Source organism: Anopheles marshallii, chromosome X (genome assembly GCF_943734725.1).
Source record: "Anopheles marshallii chromosome X, idAnoMarsDA_429_01, whole genome shotgun sequence".
In the NCBI taxonomy this organism is placed as follows: domain Eukaryota; kingdom Metazoa; phylum Arthropoda; class Insecta; order Diptera; family Culicidae; genus Anopheles; species Anopheles marshallii.
Window position 1 is genome coordinate 3,923,741 of NC_071325.1, and position 16,329 is coordinate 3,940,069.

The 16,329-nt window shown below is 49.3% G+C and overlaps 2 protein-coding genes across 2 annotated transcripts in view; both read left to right on the forward strand.

Annotated features, from left to right (window-relative positions):
• LOC128718460 (uncharacterized) overlaps positions 1 to 10,720 on the forward strand; it is a 30,392-nt gene extending 19,672 nt beyond the window's left edge. Inside the window, exons 5-16 of the mRNA XM_053812085.1 lie at positions 4,958 to 5,133; positions 5,226 to 5,914; positions 5,995 to 6,179; positions 6,263 to 6,466; positions 6,527 to 6,642; positions 6,765 to 6,903; positions 6,998 to 7,488; positions 7,570 to 8,144; positions 8,190 to 8,597; positions 8,669 to 9,141; positions 9,805 to 10,377; positions 10,457 to 10,720. Of these exons, the coding sequence (XP_053668060.1) occupies positions 4,958 to 5,133; positions 5,226 to 5,914; positions 5,995 to 6,179; positions 6,263 to 6,466; positions 6,527 to 6,642; positions 6,765 to 6,903; positions 6,998 to 7,488; positions 7,570 to 8,144; positions 8,190 to 8,597; positions 8,669 to 9,141; positions 9,805 to 10,377; positions 10,457 to 10,720 (4,293 nt within the window). The remainder of the gene's footprint in view (positions 1 to 4,957; positions 5,134 to 5,225; positions 5,915 to 5,994; positions 6,180 to 6,262; positions 6,467 to 6,526; positions 6,643 to 6,764; positions 6,904 to 6,997; positions 7,489 to 7,569; positions 8,145 to 8,189; positions 8,598 to 8,668; positions 9,142 to 9,804; positions 10,378 to 10,456) is intronic.
• Positions 10,721 to 12,656: 1,936 nt separating this feature from the next.
• Positions 12,657 to 15,468, forward strand: LOC128715439 (uncharacterized). Its single transcript, XM_053810374.1, has 3 exons — positions 12,657 to 12,672; positions 12,838 to 15,131; positions 15,328 to 15,468. Exons 1-3 carry the CDS (start codon positions 12,657 to 12,659, stop codon positions 15,466 to 15,468), a joined length of 2,451 nt encoding a protein of 816 aa, XP_053666349.1.
• Positions 15,469 to 16,329: the final 861 nt, after the last annotated feature.

Below are 16,329 nucleotides of genomic sequence, written 5' to 3' on the forward strand. Positions count from 1 at the left end.
CGAAAGGGGGAGGGAGGGAAGGAGCGAGGGTCTGTGGTTTATCCACTAAGTCCGTGCTCGGTGAAGGTTCCCGTTTCACCCAATCGTACTCTCCTTCCACCCCACACCCCCACACCCCCTCCCTTCCAACCCCTATCACAAGCTCGTAACACGAGCACCACTGAAACTGATTTATTGTTTCCCATGGCTTCCTAAGTTTGCGCCTCATTGGGCCGTACCGACGGAACGCTTTGCTTCGAATGTCAAATAGCGTTGCCCACTCTATGTGTGTGTGTGTATATACAGGATCGCTTTCCCAGCTCGATTTTTCCGGAACTCTTCTGGAAGAGGCTGTCGAAGCCTCGCTGTGTGTGAGTGTGTGCTCATTGTAAATATTAGAAAGAGAAAGACAGTTATAGTGTAAAGACGTGAATAGTTTACCCTCCGGAGGGAATGGAATGGGTGATGGGAGAAGTAAGGGGAGGTTGGAGCAGGATGTGGTTCGAGGTTAGTTTCAAATATAATAAATAACTTCCAATTGAATAGGAAGTGTTCTGTGGACGAAAAATGGTTCCTGCACCAACCGGGCAGGATGGGGGATGGGGTAGGCCGGGAGGGGAAGGTTGGGAGTTGCTTGAACATCGGGACGTGTTTTGCAATCATGGTCCGGCGGCTAGTATCGCCCGTTAATCCTTTGTGGGCAAACTGCAATTTGCGCTCGCATTCCAGTGCCGCCCCCCGCACGGGTAGAGTTTTCCCACCCCAAAATGGTTTGACTTTTCCTTTTGAGTTTTGGAAGAAATTTTCCCTCATTTTTCCTTTTTTATTACCATTCCATAATGTTGAGGGGAAAGCATAAGGGGAGATTGTTTGGTATTTGTTGTTGTTGTTGTTATGTGGTTCGAGGCTCGTTCTCTTTAACCACTTACACCAGCATGTTTCCACTTCAAATGAGATGTGTTACCGGTCATCGATGCGATCCATTTTTCATGCGAACGGTTGCTGGCTGTCACCCTTTTTTTTGCGACAGCTTCCCGGCTAAGGAGCAATCAACATTAAGGAGTGCACAACACCCCCGAAATCCCGAAACTCACATGGACATCCAAACATGGAAAAGCTATATCCGGCCGACAACGACCCCAGTGTTCCTTGCACGGTAATTCCCACAATCGGAAAACTGACTGGAGGTGTGAGTGGCACGACTTATTGCTTCTCTTTTCTTTTTCTTTTGGCGTACCCGCTAACAAACGGTACGACGGGGTCACTAAAACTGGAAGAATAACGACCTTCGGTGCGTGAGATGCAAGAGGGACTGGGAGCAACAGGAGAGCGGACGGGTACCGCAACAGCATTTTGTCCACGTAATCGGGCTGCGACTCACGTCCACGTGGTCTCGCATGGCCACCCAAACCCGCCCCCCACCCCCAAACTAGTCTGCAGATCCGGAGCATCGCATTGGAAACGTTTAATTTTCCTGCGGGCGGGCGAGTCCCTTCGGGGTGCCCTGCGCCTGATCAGCTGACAGCGTGCCGTGACAAATACGCCCGCACTCGGAACGATACAAATGGCTGGTAACGCGCGGGTTTGTTACTGAGTAAATTGATGGCCTGTTGATGATGCGGCCAACAGCAAAACCAACTATAAACACCCCTTTTTTCCCTTTTTTACCGGCAGCAGCTGCTGAGGCTGTGGTGGAATTTCCATTTATCTTACTTTTGTGCCTCTTAGAATTAAAGTAAAATGGACGAAAAGGAGTGGGGGAGGGGGAATGTAAAACAGTGACGAGGAATTAAGGAGAAAGCTAGCAAACAGTCGCCTGCATTTTTCTCCGTAACGATCCGTGAAGAAGCCCATGTTGATTGTTACCCAAAAAAAAAAGTAATACTCTTTGCCTTTTTGTCACATAAACTGAAGAGTGGGGTAAGGAGTAAGACAGGGCAGAAGATGGCGAACGAATGGTTCAACTTGTTGCGAGATCTTCCACCCACTGCATTGCCCGCCACACTCTCTCCCTAGCGGCAAACGGCCAATCAACCCCCGTTGCGAGTCGCACCATTCCCCCGAACAGGGTGAAGCTTTTGTTTCAAAACGTATCTGTCTCGCTCTCGCTCTTACTCCACAGAGATACACTGAAAAATGGGGAAAACACGGTCTGTGTTGGCTGTCACATTTGCACAGTAAAATTTGACAGCTATTACCTTTACAGTCCGAGCCAATAAGGGGTAGGGAAAGGGGAAGGGGGGAACCTTTCTTTGTGCATCACTGTTCTTCCTATCGTCCTTACAAATACAGGCCTGTATTGCCACAACTCTATCCCCAAAAGAAACGGGGAAGTGAGCCAGAAAGGGTGAACGAAAGGGTGGGAAAGGGTTAGCTCATCGTGCTCTTGATTAATGATCGGAAAATGCAAATCACAACCCATCCAAAAAAGGCGTAAACAGAAGAAAAAAAAACAGAAAACTAATACACAAAATACCCACCCACAACATCCACACCAAACCGTGTCTGAGTGTATCTTGCGGGTGAGAGATTTCCTCCAACCTTCCTCCTAAAAGCAACACAACCGTGCTTACCATTCTTTTTGGTTGGCAGCGAAGGGGGGTGTGGGGGGAAAGGGTGGTTCGGTTTTTCCTGCTCCATTTCCCGCAAGCTAATCGTGAAGCGATCATCCTTTAATCTAATCCTCGTTGGGCGCAACAGTTCTGGGCGTTCTTGGGTAATGGGCAGGCAGTGAGCAATGGTTGAGCAGTGGGCGGTGGGTCGCGTAAGTGAAAAGACGAATGAATAAGATATTGCATCCACACACACACAGTATTGGAGGGCGTCATCTGTCCATCTTTCCGTCTCTTTGTCTGACAGAGGGTTGGTATAAAAGGAATACAAAGGCGACTAAAAAAAGACGGGGAAAAACATACTTGTCTTGCGGCACTTCGAGCGAGTCCACTGCTCTCTTTTTTTTTTTTTGATTTTTGGATGTTATTCTGCTTTGGTACGCGCCTTGTTGAACAGTTGGAATGTTGTGCTTTGTTACACTCCTACTTTATTGTTGGGCGAGAAAAAAATGCCCTACCGTACCCTTTCCAGTTATTGGGTTAGTAAGCTATTTTTAGGTACATCTTCAATTTCTACCCTTAATCTACTAGCTCAGTTGAACGGGAACGAAAAAAAAACCATAGGAACTCAATTTAGTATCACGCGCGGTGGTGACAGGTCGTCTCGCTTGTTTGTCTTTTCCCACACCGGGCGAAGGTGTGCAAACGGTACTGGTAGTCTTATTCTATGAATTTACGACCCCAGCTACCATGTACCAACACAAATCTTTCTCATACACGTGTGTAGGGTGGATGTTTGTCGTCAGTACGGTTACCCATCATTCACGGCAGTAACGATCGGAAATAGGTCACCTAATGCACCGTACACATCGCCCTGTGCTTCGCGCAGTGCCTCCACAATCGTATCCTCCGTCAGCCGTTCGAAATCGTTCGCCTCACCGACGGACACGAACCCGCACAGCTCGAGAAACGCAGCATTGAACGAACAGGCCGCCTTGTTGATGCACTGTTTCGACCGTGGAAATACAAACGCACGTATTTCGACACCGTCGTGCAGGTGTTGCCAGGTCCAGAAAAGATTATGCGCCATCTTTCGCTCCAACAGCGTATCTAGTAACGCTTTCAATCCGCTGCACACACGCGCAAGGTCGCGGGATGAATCAGTCAGCACGAAGCAATAACCCTGGGCGGGAAGATGGTCCGGCAAGCGATACAGCAGCGGCACACCACAAACCGGTACCAGCTCCTAAAGTGGAAGAATAGAGAACTTCAGATTAAAATCTATTTCCTCCATGTATTAACGCGCAACAGGGCCGTGTCCATACCGTACGCTGCACGTAAAGATCCGCATCGATGCGTAGCAGATGTAGATGGAGATGGTTGACGGAGGCTTGCGCACCGGGACTGTTGTAGCCGATCCGGTAGCGACGGTCCGGCAGACGTAGCAACAGCTCAAACGCTACGCGTATCCCTTCCGGCGTGAGTAGTTGCGAATGGGCACCCTGCCGGTCCGGTACCACGAGCGAGTGGTACACCGTCACCGGACTGTTGTTGATCAGTACCGTTGCCGGGTACGGACAGCACAGTTCCAGCTGTATCTCAGCCGGATCGACACGCGTAAAGTTGAACCGGGTTGCGTCGAAGGGTGCATCCAGCAGAAAAGCGTATGGTTGTCGACGTTCTGTCAGGCGCTGCCGGTTAAGCTGTCAGTTAGAAAGAAGTGCTGGATTAGTAATATGTGATTGGTTTTGGAAGAACGCGCGCCTAGCGCACAAACCCGCTTACCAGAATGAGAAAACCAAACGTCCCTTCAGCCACACGTTCGCGTTCGATTTTTAGATGGTAGCGAAAGCCGATACCTGCATCATGTCGTTCGGACCAGGTTGTTTCAAGCAGACGCTGTAATTGGGAATCACCACACGAAGCTTCCAGTGAGCTAGACAGCTCGTATGTAGGGCACGTCTCCGTCATTGTTTTTTTTTCTTTTGCCTCAATTAAAACATCTGTTAAAAAAAAAACAAGAAATGAAATGAGGGTCGGTTAATAGGTCACAAAACTAGAAGCCAATATAAGCGTCTCACATTGACGCAGTCATCGCCAATAAGGTTAACTCCTTAGGTGTGACCTGTAGAGTAGACAAAGACCTAAACTTGATGCGGTGGTTCACCTCAACAACGCTATTCTATTCTTAGACTCTTGAAGATTGCATAATATCCAAAAAAGAATTCTGAGAACACTACAACAATCAGAACTACTAATACCCTTAGTAACAGTCCTGGAGAGTAGATGAACCCAGAATACCAAAAAGACTTTCAAGCAGATCTCCCTCGTCTACTCAAAAGCTTCTCAGGCGTACACCTAACGCTAGTAAGATCCTTCACACCAAACCTTCCTTTGATTAAAAAATCACACTCTGATCGTTTCAGATCATATCGGACTACTGCAAGAACCATCACCTTTACAAACCGTTCTCCCATATGCTGATCGACCTGTTCCGTGAGGTTGTCTCATCAGCGGAACCGCTACAGCATCGCCCATCGCCCATCGGGCAACCTCCGGAGCTGAAAATCAAGCGTTCGATCGAGTCGTTCGAAGAGCCGAAGTATGTGAAAGCCACCCCCCCAAACAGCCCTTTTTGTGTTCCATCCCGATTAACTTTATGGAATTGTTTTAAAATCTTCCCTCCGTCCGCAGAAGCGATACCGATTCGGGTCGTTCGTCTGACCATGGTGAGTTGCTGGAGGTGCACCGGAAGAAGGAACCATCGGGTGTCCGGATGCAGCTGAACCCACCTGCCCAGCAGCAACACAGCTATGGTCCGATCGTTTGCGCCGGTGAGGAGTACCGCGAGTACGGCCAAACTACGGCAGCCACGCTGCTAAAGGTGAAACGACCACCAACGGTTAACAATCCGGCCGAGCAGAGGTTCTGCTCGCTGCCGAGACCACCCTACGACAGGCATCAGCAGCAACCCGGCACGCTGGTTCCCGAACCGTATCCCAACTACCATACCATCTCCTATACCAAGAGCGTTCCGCGACCGGGTGACGGCACCGTACAGCAGCCGGACCAGCAGCAACATCACCACCACCAGGGTGTTACCGTGCGTCGGCGACATAACGCGGAGGTGCTGGCGGCCCGAAGACGCGCTGACTACCGGCGGAACACCATCGACGTGACGATGGTGGAGGTAAAGATGGCGGAAGCGGCAGCAGAACATCAACAGCGGGCATTGCAACACCAGCAACCGCCCTACCTTACCGGTCCCGGACGACTCATCCCGTCCAAGTCGATCAACCATCTGGCGAGTCTTGGCGGTGGTGCTGGATGTGACGCATCCGCTCCACTCGACCAGGCCAGCTTTAATGCTACCTCTATGCCCAGTGAGTGGAAGTGGATGTGAAGAGCGGGTGGGAAACGAATGTTGGGCAAACCACTCACTTCCAACGTTCTTCATTTTCAGATCTCGGCATACCGCTGACGACGACGGTTTCGATCGCCACCCAGACCGCCCAGTGCAGCAATCGCAAGCAACCGGAACTCACCCACACAACCGATGGTACCGAACCGGGCGCAACCCACAAGGGACCGGAGTTCATCGTAAATTCCCACTCAGCACCAAAGTCTATTGATCTCACTGACGCAAAGGTAAGGTTTTTTTTTGGCTCGCACCAAACCAGCGATGTGTGTTTCATCTCATAGCGACCCATTTGCATATCTCTTACCAACAGACACAGCATCGCAGAATTGTAACGATTCTACTGCTCAACGGTACCAAAGTGAACGTCACGTGCAATCCCACGACCACACTCGCCCGCCACATCTTCGAGGCAATTCTCCGGCAGGAAGGATTGGGCGAAAACTTCTTCCTCGGACTGTGCGCCCTCATCGGTGGTGATTTCGTCTTTCTGCCGCTGGATCTCAAGATCTACAAGGTACAACACAGATTGCCGCCAGATAATTACACACTACTTACAGCTCGGTATCGTTTGCAGGTGGCACCACAAATATGGATCAACACGTCCAAAAAGTCCACTCCGATGGTGGAGAACGTGGTATTTATGTTGTACGTGCGAATTAAATTCTTCCTGCCCACGCTACGGGGTGTGAGGTAAGTTTAAGAAGAGGATTTCATTCGCATCTTCGGTGTCAAGAGCCATTCAAGTTATGGTTCGACTCTCAACACATTCCCGAGCCACATCACTTATTCACCGAATGCTTTCGTTTATACAGCTGTGTCGAGTCGCGGCATCTACTATATCTGCAGCTGCGGAAGAGCATCCTCGAGCGGCAAATACTATGCGCGGAGGATGATCTGATCGCGCTCGGTGGGTTAGCGTTACAGTCCGAGATTGGCAGCTTCAAAGAGCACGTAAGCATAATTTTCGCCAGCTGTTCAAGAAGTTGATCTAACTCACTCTCTCTCTCCGAATTACCCTTTGGTTGGTTTGTTTGGGCTCGTCCAGATGAAGTACTCGGAATATTTCACTATCTCGCACTACCTGCCGGAGGAGGTGTACCGTAAGAAGCGCGAGCTGGCACGCTATCTGCGCAATGCCCACTTCCACAAGCGGGGGCTACACCAGCGGGAGGCGGAACACAACTTCATCCGGTACGTGCAGGAGCTGAAGGAGTACGGGCTGCACCTGTACAGTGCGTCCTGGGCGACCGGCGAAGGTATGACGCTGGACGTGTACGTCGCCATCTCGCTCGCGGGTGTCGCCATCTTCGAGCGTAACGTGCGCTATCAACCACGGGGCAGCCAGGAACAGCAGGAATGTCGCAACGGCAAGAACAGCTTCATGCGCCACCTGTACGCATTTTTCGACTGGCTCGAGATCGAAAACATCTGCTTCTCGAAGCACGCGTTCTGCGTGGTGGTGCGCAGAAGCGAAACGCTCGGCTCCAAGAGTGACAAGAATCTAGTGAAGTACAAGCTGCGTATGGATGGAAGAAAGTACGTCTTGCTGTCGATGTTTCGGATTTTATTCAACACGTTTAATCGAACCTTTCCTTGCTTTATTCTAACTAATTGCAGGAGCTACTTTGCTTTCAACCTAGCCTCGGAACATCACAAATTTTACATGAAGTTGCGCAACTCGTTCATCTCGATTAAAACTCTTGCCAGCGAGCTGAACATCCCGATCGAGCAGCAACCAAACGGTGGCAGCACTATGTCGTCCACGGATGAGGATGGCCGCAAGAAGCGAACCGTCAGCGAACTGATAGACGGTAACCACCGCCCATCGCCGGATCCGGCCAGTTTCGATGCGAAGAACATCGAAAAGATCGACAAACCATTCAAGACGACCGGGTTGCGGGTGCGCAATCTCAAGAAATCGATGCTCAACGATAACCGGCTCGCACGCCTACGGCAGCGTTTTCTGCTCAAGCGATCGAAGTCAACCGTCGAGCAGGGCAGTGCCGGTACGTCCGCGCTGAACCTCACGGTGGAGATTGCCAACCAGCAGAACCAGAACAAGGAGAACGAAAACCCGTTCCTGGACGGTGAACAGGAGACGGTGGACGGTGGTGGCGTGGCCAGTGTTTCTTCGCCCGGTGTCGCCGAGCTAACCCAGTCGGGCACGCTTCGGTCGCACCAGTCGGGCGGCAGTCCATCGTACGGGTACGATCAGCAGCAGTTACTATCGCCGGAAGATTCACCCAAAACCACGCACAGCATGAACCGCAACAAGGTGAAGATGGGCACGAAGGTGTTTTCGGCCCAGTTTTTGAACAAATCGTTCGATAACCTTGCTGCTGCTGCGGGTGGTACCGCTACCCTGCAGGGGTTAACCGGTGCGGTCTCCTTCCAGAACGTGGCCAACATAAGCCGCAGCAGTAGTGGCTTTCTGCTGCACGAGGACGATGGAGAGACGGGCGATGGAATGCACAGCGCTGCTCATCCACCGGCACCGTCGTCACATCCGCTGATCGAGAGCAGTGTTGATGAGGTGTTGTCGGTCAAGAGCAGTATGGGTTCGGTGTACTTCATGGAAAAGATCGACGAACAATCCGTTGGTGGGAGTGCCGAAACGTTACTCTCCCCGAAAGCGTGTGTCATACGTGAGTGTCCGTGACTTCAACGCAACTTACTCTACGAACATTACATTAAACCTATCTTCGCTTCATTGCAGAATCGAGCATCCGTAGCGAAAGCTGCCAGTTCGAGCTCCCGATGACGGATGAAACCATCTCCGACACGCTGCTGGAGAAGTTTAACAACATCAGTCAGTGTGGTGGGGCGTCTAACGATCGCATCCTCGCGACCGTGCTGATTGTGAAGGATGCCGTGAACGGTGCGGAGCAGGAGTCACTGATGATGGCAACCGCGCAGCGGCAGTTTCTCTCCCGCAGTCAAGAATCCATCGCCTTCCCAGGCAAATGGTCCCTGACGGCGTCCAGCACCACCAATGACGAGTTTGACGAGCGATTCCCGTACGCAACGATGGGTGGTGGTGTGCGGAAAAGAAACCGCGAGCAGACCAATGCAGCCACCCGGTACACGCTCGGCATCAGTATCGTGCAGGGCAACGATAACAACGTGTACGTGAAGGATCTCGCACCCAACGGACCGGGAGCACGCAATGGCGTACGAGTGGGCGATCAGGTAACGTTCGCATTATATCATATGAGTTTTACAAGTCAGTTTGAAGCATGAAGAGTAATTTCTTACACCTTGAGAAGTAAGACATTTAAACTTTAAATAAAAACTTCATTTCCCGAGATATTGAAGGTAATGGAGTAGGATTTTCAACTCTTAAAAACGAATGACTCTAATGAGCGAATGTGTATTTTTTAAGAGTAAAATCCTTGAATATCTGAAGTACAAGCATTTTATTAACGTTTCATCAAGCCCTGAAGTTTCACGAACCTCAAAAAAAACTTGATTTCCATCTTTCTGGTTGTTTAGACTAGCATTCAATTTGTCATATTTTGAGCAATATCTTTGTATACTAAACTAGATAAATTAAAAAAAAAAACACCTCAGTATCCCAGAATGTTTGTAAACGAAGTTAAAGTCTAGCAGTACTTGAAATGTTTCGTATGTAGACAATGTTTAATGCAGAAGAAATTGTATGGCGTAAAAATGTAAATGCTTACAATTATAGAAACAGTCATTTTTAGAGATTCAGAAATCTTCAGACATTCCACTTCTCATGCTGATCGAGTGGCTCTTCAGTAACTCTTCAGTAGACTCTTGAGTGACTTGTAAACGTACCAAGATCGTCCGAGGTTTAAGAAGATGTTTAACGTATCATTTGCGTTACAGATCATTGCAGTTAATGGGAAATCATTGCTCAACCTACCGTACGCCGAGTCGCTGAGCATACTGCAGCAAACGGGACGGACAGTTGAGCTGGTACTGTCACAAATCTTCCAACGTACCCAACCACTACCACCGGAGGAGGAGCAGCAGCAACACCCGCCTCGTCCACCAACCGTGACCAAGTCAAACAGTCTGTACATTAAGAATGGTAGTCGCTCAGCCAATACCACACCCCTGCTGGACACGCACCAGCACACCTTACCACCACCACCGACGTACACGAAGCATTTGGATGATGGTGACCGTGCGGTCAAAGCCTCCTTCCAGCAACACGCACATCAACGTAAACAGCATGCGGAAGGAATTGGGGAAGGTGCCACTCTCCAGCGGATGGGAGGCGACAACAACACCGGTGGCAGTGTGAGCCAACGCTATACGAAAAACGTCGCCGACATTCTCCGGACGCGCAATCGCATCGCACTGGCCGAACGGAGCCAACAATCCCACCAACACCAACAACCACCACCCGCATACGCTGGTCTCAGTCCCTCGAAAAGCATGCCCGACTTACCGAAGGTATGTGCACTATGTCCTCTCTGATCTTCATCCCCAGTGTACTGACCGTAATGTCTTTCGCACTCGCAACAATTCACAGATTCTGCAGGCGTACGGCAAACAACCGGCCACGTTCGGTGTACTGCTACCGGCAGGTGTGATTGGCCCGGTCCGGAACAGCACGCGGTTGGGATCATCGGTGAAGTTGCCGGGACACCACGGTACAGCAGTGTCCCGCAAGTATACCGGCCCGACAAAGTATCCTGTCACACCGGCGAAGGACACGTTCAAAACCACCGTCGGTCCCATCCGGACGCAGCTCTCCCTCTCGAATGCGTCCGAGGACGAGCAGGTGTTCATCTAATCTGAATCCAGCTGTGCGCAAATCCAGATGGATCCGAAAGCAGACCGATCAGATGGATAGATAGATAGAAAAGGGATAGAAGCAAGGCGAGATAGAGTAAGGGAGGGAGAGAGAGAAGGAAGGAGCGAGAGAGAGATATGTATAGTATGTCTTTGCCTTACTATTATATTGAATGTCGTAATTGTTTTGTTGTTGTGTTGTTGTGTCCATCTTCCGTTTTTTCTCTCGTTTCGCTCCTTTTTTGTTCTCTCGATCTCGTCCGTGTGTTGCGTTTTGTGTTGCGTGTGTGTGTGTGTATGTGTATTGTGTTTGCTTGTATGCTTTCGTTTACTAGATAGAGCCACAGAGGATGACGATAGTGACGACGCGTGAAAGGAAACAAACCAATATACCAAAATCCCCTTCCACCAACAGACTGCTTTTCGCTCGGGGTCGCTTGCCACAATGAAGACAGGCGTCCACAGCGTACATATTGGCCGCACAACGGTCAACAAAAGTAGCTTTAGTGACCTTACCTCTTCCAGAAGACAGTGTGAATGTCCCTCACCTCCCTCCCCCATTACTAGCAGCCTAGCGATGAAGGACAAAAAAAACACGCACACACACAGAGGACAAGTCAGATAGTGCAGTAAAATGGAGGAGTATAGCGCAGTTGAAAGCAGCGACTAGCGTTCTGTGTTTTAGTTTCTGTAACGTTCTTTGAGGTTGCGTATTAGTAGTTACTCGTCGTGTCGCATTGTGTAAGCAGCATTAGCACCGCACTAGCTCGTTTCGCGTTTCCATTTGGGCTTTTTACAGACGATAAGGCTTCTCCGTGTGATGTTGCTGTTGTTGTAGACACCGTCAGGGGGAGGAGGGGAGGCAGGGAGGAGTTTGATCGGGGCATTACTGTCCACAGAGCGGATAATAGCACAAAAGTTAGAAAATGGACAGCAAAATATGACCTAATATCAACGAACAACTCGTATTGGTGTTGTCAGTATTAACAATATGAGTGTGCGTGCAGAGGCCTAGAACTTAGACTTATGGCACTCGGCAGATAGGGCAATATAAAAGTAAGAAACCCCGGAGATGGCTAGTGTTCTGTAGAAAGCCTCACTAATGTCTATCATCTATATGAATGATACATATTATATATATATGTATACATATATATATATCTTATATATTCCTGTTGCTAGACGCAACCCCTCTTATTAGTTCTTCCAGCGACCAACCTTTACCCGTTCTCCGTACGTTCGCTCACGCGTAGCTTTAAGACCAGTTGCTTCCTATTGAATTTAATGTAGCACCAGTTAAGTTAAATCTGTGGATCTTCCAGTACTTGAAAAAAACGGAACAAAACAAATCTAGATAGAAAAGAGAAATAATATTCATACGGTTTATCAATGTTACATGTGTATGTGTATGTATGTGTTTCGGTGTTGTGTCTTGCTACGTCTATCCCAACAATGCTTGCTACTGCGTGTTCCATTCACCATTCGAAATCAGCACACTATTTAAAATCCTTGGATACCACTTTTCAGCCTGCTGGACACCTCTTCTGCTAACACACACTCTCAGGTCTCTCGTTCTCTCTACACCTGATGATAGCATGCTTTCATAAGGTAGGTATGGAGCGCACGCGCCCACACTGAGCGTTAATTTAATTAGGCTGCTCAAAGTGTTTTTTTTTTTTGAGTTTCGTGCTAGAACTCCACCACGGACAGTGCGGATGACTCCCGAGAAGGAGTCTGATTTCGTATCACAGTGTCAAAACACGGTGCGCTGATGGAAGTTGAGAGGTCACCGAAGCGGCCAAGTGTTGGTTAAAGTCTCGTGCAAGCTCCAGAACCAGAACAGTGACGAAATTCCCTTGTGGACATGATCCCATCGCTCTCGATCGGTTTTTGGAAGAACACGCATGAACATCAGGGCTTAGCAACAGTTCTGGAAGATGGATTTCTTTAAAAGTAAGCTCCCGATGTACCTGTACTCGTCTCCAATATTCCATTACGCCTCGTCCTACACTACATCCCCGCTGTGTTTTTTTTTGTACATCCTCCAAACACCTTGCAGAAGAGTATGTTATCGTTGTACTAAAGCATTTGAAACACTCTCTTGCAACCCCTCTTCAGGTGTGTTGCCACCGTTGCCAAAATTACCCAAGTTGAAGAAACTACGCCAATGGAACGGTGGCTCACTGTTGAGTCTCAACCAGTTCCCTAACCTGCCCGCACCATTCAATCTGGGTAGTGGAGGCGTTACATCCGCACCCACCAGTACACCATCAACCAGTACCTCCGTGCCGTGCGGGGATTTCGGACGTCAACATCAACCAGCGCCACCGCGCAAACCGCAGCACATGCGCCACTCGTCCGACATCTCCATCATTTCGGCGGCAGTGTGCAGCAGAACACCGGCCGACTACAGCCACCGGGACAATCTCGGCCTGTACGCGCTCAAGTGTGATCGGAGTGCGGCTAAGCGGGGCATTCTGTTGAATCTGCCGCGGAAAATTACCCAGGCGGTCGGTGGTTCGGAACCGTCCGTTGCGCCACCGGCAACGATGGTACACGAGAAGTTTTCACCCTGCAAACGTCATTCGGTCGGCGTTACCGAAGAGCTGCCGGTGATAAAACCGCCGCCGAGACGAAGAAAACGATTGCCGGCGGGTGAGCAACGGAAGGTACCGGATGCGGATCTGAGCCGGTGGCAGAAGAACAGCAGTGAGTTGTTTCGGATCGTGGAGCGGGAATCGGCTAGTGCGGCGCGGGCCCGATCGGCTGGAGGCGTTGGACTGATGCTGACGAAGAAACCGCACCGGGCAGTACCGCCGAAGCGCAATACGCTTTTCGACGCACCAGCGCAATCCAGCAGTGATGGAGCGGTCGTCGAACTGGTGGAACAGGTCAAGGCCCAATCGGTCGACAATCTGCTGGCGATGCGGTATCATCGTCGGCGCCGGGGTGCTTTCGCCGAACCGGAAAGACCGCGGGAAGAAAGTGACAGTGAATCGGACCGGCAGGTACAATCGTTGCGCATCCATCCACATCACCACCGACGTACATCGTCGGCTGTGAATGGGAAAATCACCGCCACTGATCATCCGGTCAATGTGCCGCAGCGTGTTATACACCCACCTTCCGGAGCAACCTCACTACCGACAACGGCAGCAGTCGTCGCCGAGCGCCCCTTCCCACTGGACCATGCGTGTGATTTTTCCATCGATAACAACTCGGACGAGATCGAGGTACGGTTCCGGAAAGGTTACAGTACGGACGAGAGTAGCGAAACGGTAAAGCCGGACAACGCGGAGCGAAGATCTGCCAACCAGGAAAGGCTTCTTCTACCGCCACGTATCGTGCAGTTAAGGCGCACTGACTCGGGACCGTCGAATCGTGCCAAAGTAACCGCATCTCCTGTCCGTGCGATACCAAAACCCGAACCGGTCGCAACCGATGTACAAATGGATCCATCCACCACACGCCAGTTTGTGCCGCTAGCCGAGGTGCTGCGGAAATCGATCGACAGTGCAGAACTGAAGCGTAAGTGGATTAATGACTTTCTCTCGCAAGGGAGTGAAATGAAGACAAGTCCTGAGGATGAACCAAACACAAAAGTTGGGAACGGTAATGGGCTCGAACCGTTCGTACCACAGCTCGACATCGTGCAGCGGATGGACCGTCAGCTGGAAGAGCTTGAGGGAGTGAATTTCCCGCCGGCGAACACCCATCGGCAGGGTTCGAACGGTAGCGTGGATATATTCCGCAGGACGAACTGTGATTTTGACGAGTTTGATGAACTGTTCACGTCGGCGGATCAGACCGGCGGTGGTCGTAAAACGGTTAAGCTAAGCGAGCAGATCACGTACATCGATCGCAGCAGTACCACCAGCAATCTTTGCTTCTCTTCCTCTTCCTTCTCATGTGCGAGTATGGAAGATGGAAAACCATCATTACCAACATCAGCTCCACCATCATTACCACCTCCTCCTCCTCCACCACCACCGCCACCTCCTCTACCACCTCCAGCATATGGAGGAAAGGTATGCATGGATGATGGGAAACTGGCCGGCGAGGTAAAATCGATGGCACTGACCGGGTGCAGGAGTACGGTGCAAATACAGGACTACAGCAGTAAGCACCTTCAACGCGTCCGGTATCTATCGTCGCCGTCACCGTCACGCAGCTCGATTGCAACACTGCACACCCACGGTAACCTTCCGTTACCAACGGATTCGGGCAGCGATACCGACAATGGCAAACACCGGAAAGCAAACAATAATATAGTGCTTCCTTTAAATGTACACAGCAATGTGAATAGTTACGATGTATCGTTACGTACCAATCGGCAGTTAACGGGCCCAGATGCCCAGAAAACTAATGCTGCTGTATCGCTGGTCCATTCGGGACCGGAAAATCCACCAGAGGTAATATATTACACTTACCGGGAAGTTAGAACGATACATGCACTGCTTGTGATTGTTTACTGTTGTGCCGGAACTTATCACCGGTTCACTGTCAACAATCGTTTGTGTGTGTTTATCAGACCCTTCTCTTTGCATTCCCATTAAATTGAGCTTCTTTTTCTAATGAAAGTGAATATTCTTGTTACCTCCGTTGCAGCTTGAACACTGCGCGGTCGTGCAAGGTCGACGAAATCATGATGTGAACCGTCATCCAGAACCAGCAACCAGCAGCACCATCAGCAGTGTGCTACCGGACTACAGTGAATACTATAACGAGGAGGGTGTCATTATTATATAAAATTGAGGGAAGAAAAATAAACTTCAAGCAACAATTTACTCACCTATAAACCAATCGCAAAAAAATAAGCGCGCAGTTATATACAATTCGTATAGGTAAAGAGGCATCTTAACGTACTTACATTTATACACAACACACAAAACAGCGAAGCTAGAGCAAACGAAACGTATTGGATTTGTCGAAACTGATTGGTTTGAGAAAAACGAGAAACATATAACACTGATCAGAATAAATGCATAAGCAAACTGTAGCACTGCTTGATAAGTTTCATTGCTGAGAAAATGTGTTTAGTTGAATTCAATTTTAGCACGAGCTTATGTTCATTGTAAATAAATAAATTATTTTCGAGGCACCATTGCAAAGCGCCCTCTATCGGGCAGTAGGGAGAGCAGAGTTTCGGAGACGAACCACCCTGCTGTACCTAGAATTGTTTTTTTTTTGTAATTAAAAGCCAATCAAATAGAATACTCTAATTGAAAAAAAAAGTTGTTTAATCTCCGCCTTCCAAAACAATATTCAAATAATTACATTCTACAATCTTTATTTATTCTATTTTCAATTTGCACCAAGTTTCCACAACACGTTACCCTGATGACAAAGTGGCACTATTTCTCATGACATCTCACTCTAACACCGTATTGCTGTCTCCCTTTTCTGGGTCTTGGGTTTTGTGATTTAAGATCGCAGTTAATGTTTACTTTCGGGAGCATAGGACGTATCGCAATAGCCAGCGAGAAAAGTGCGAAAATATCGTACAAATCTGTACGGAAAATAAGTAAATTTGTGAAAAACCTCACAAGTAGGTCAACTCCCTCGTGAAATCAATGTTTTTTCAGATTTACATCATTTTCGTATAAAAAT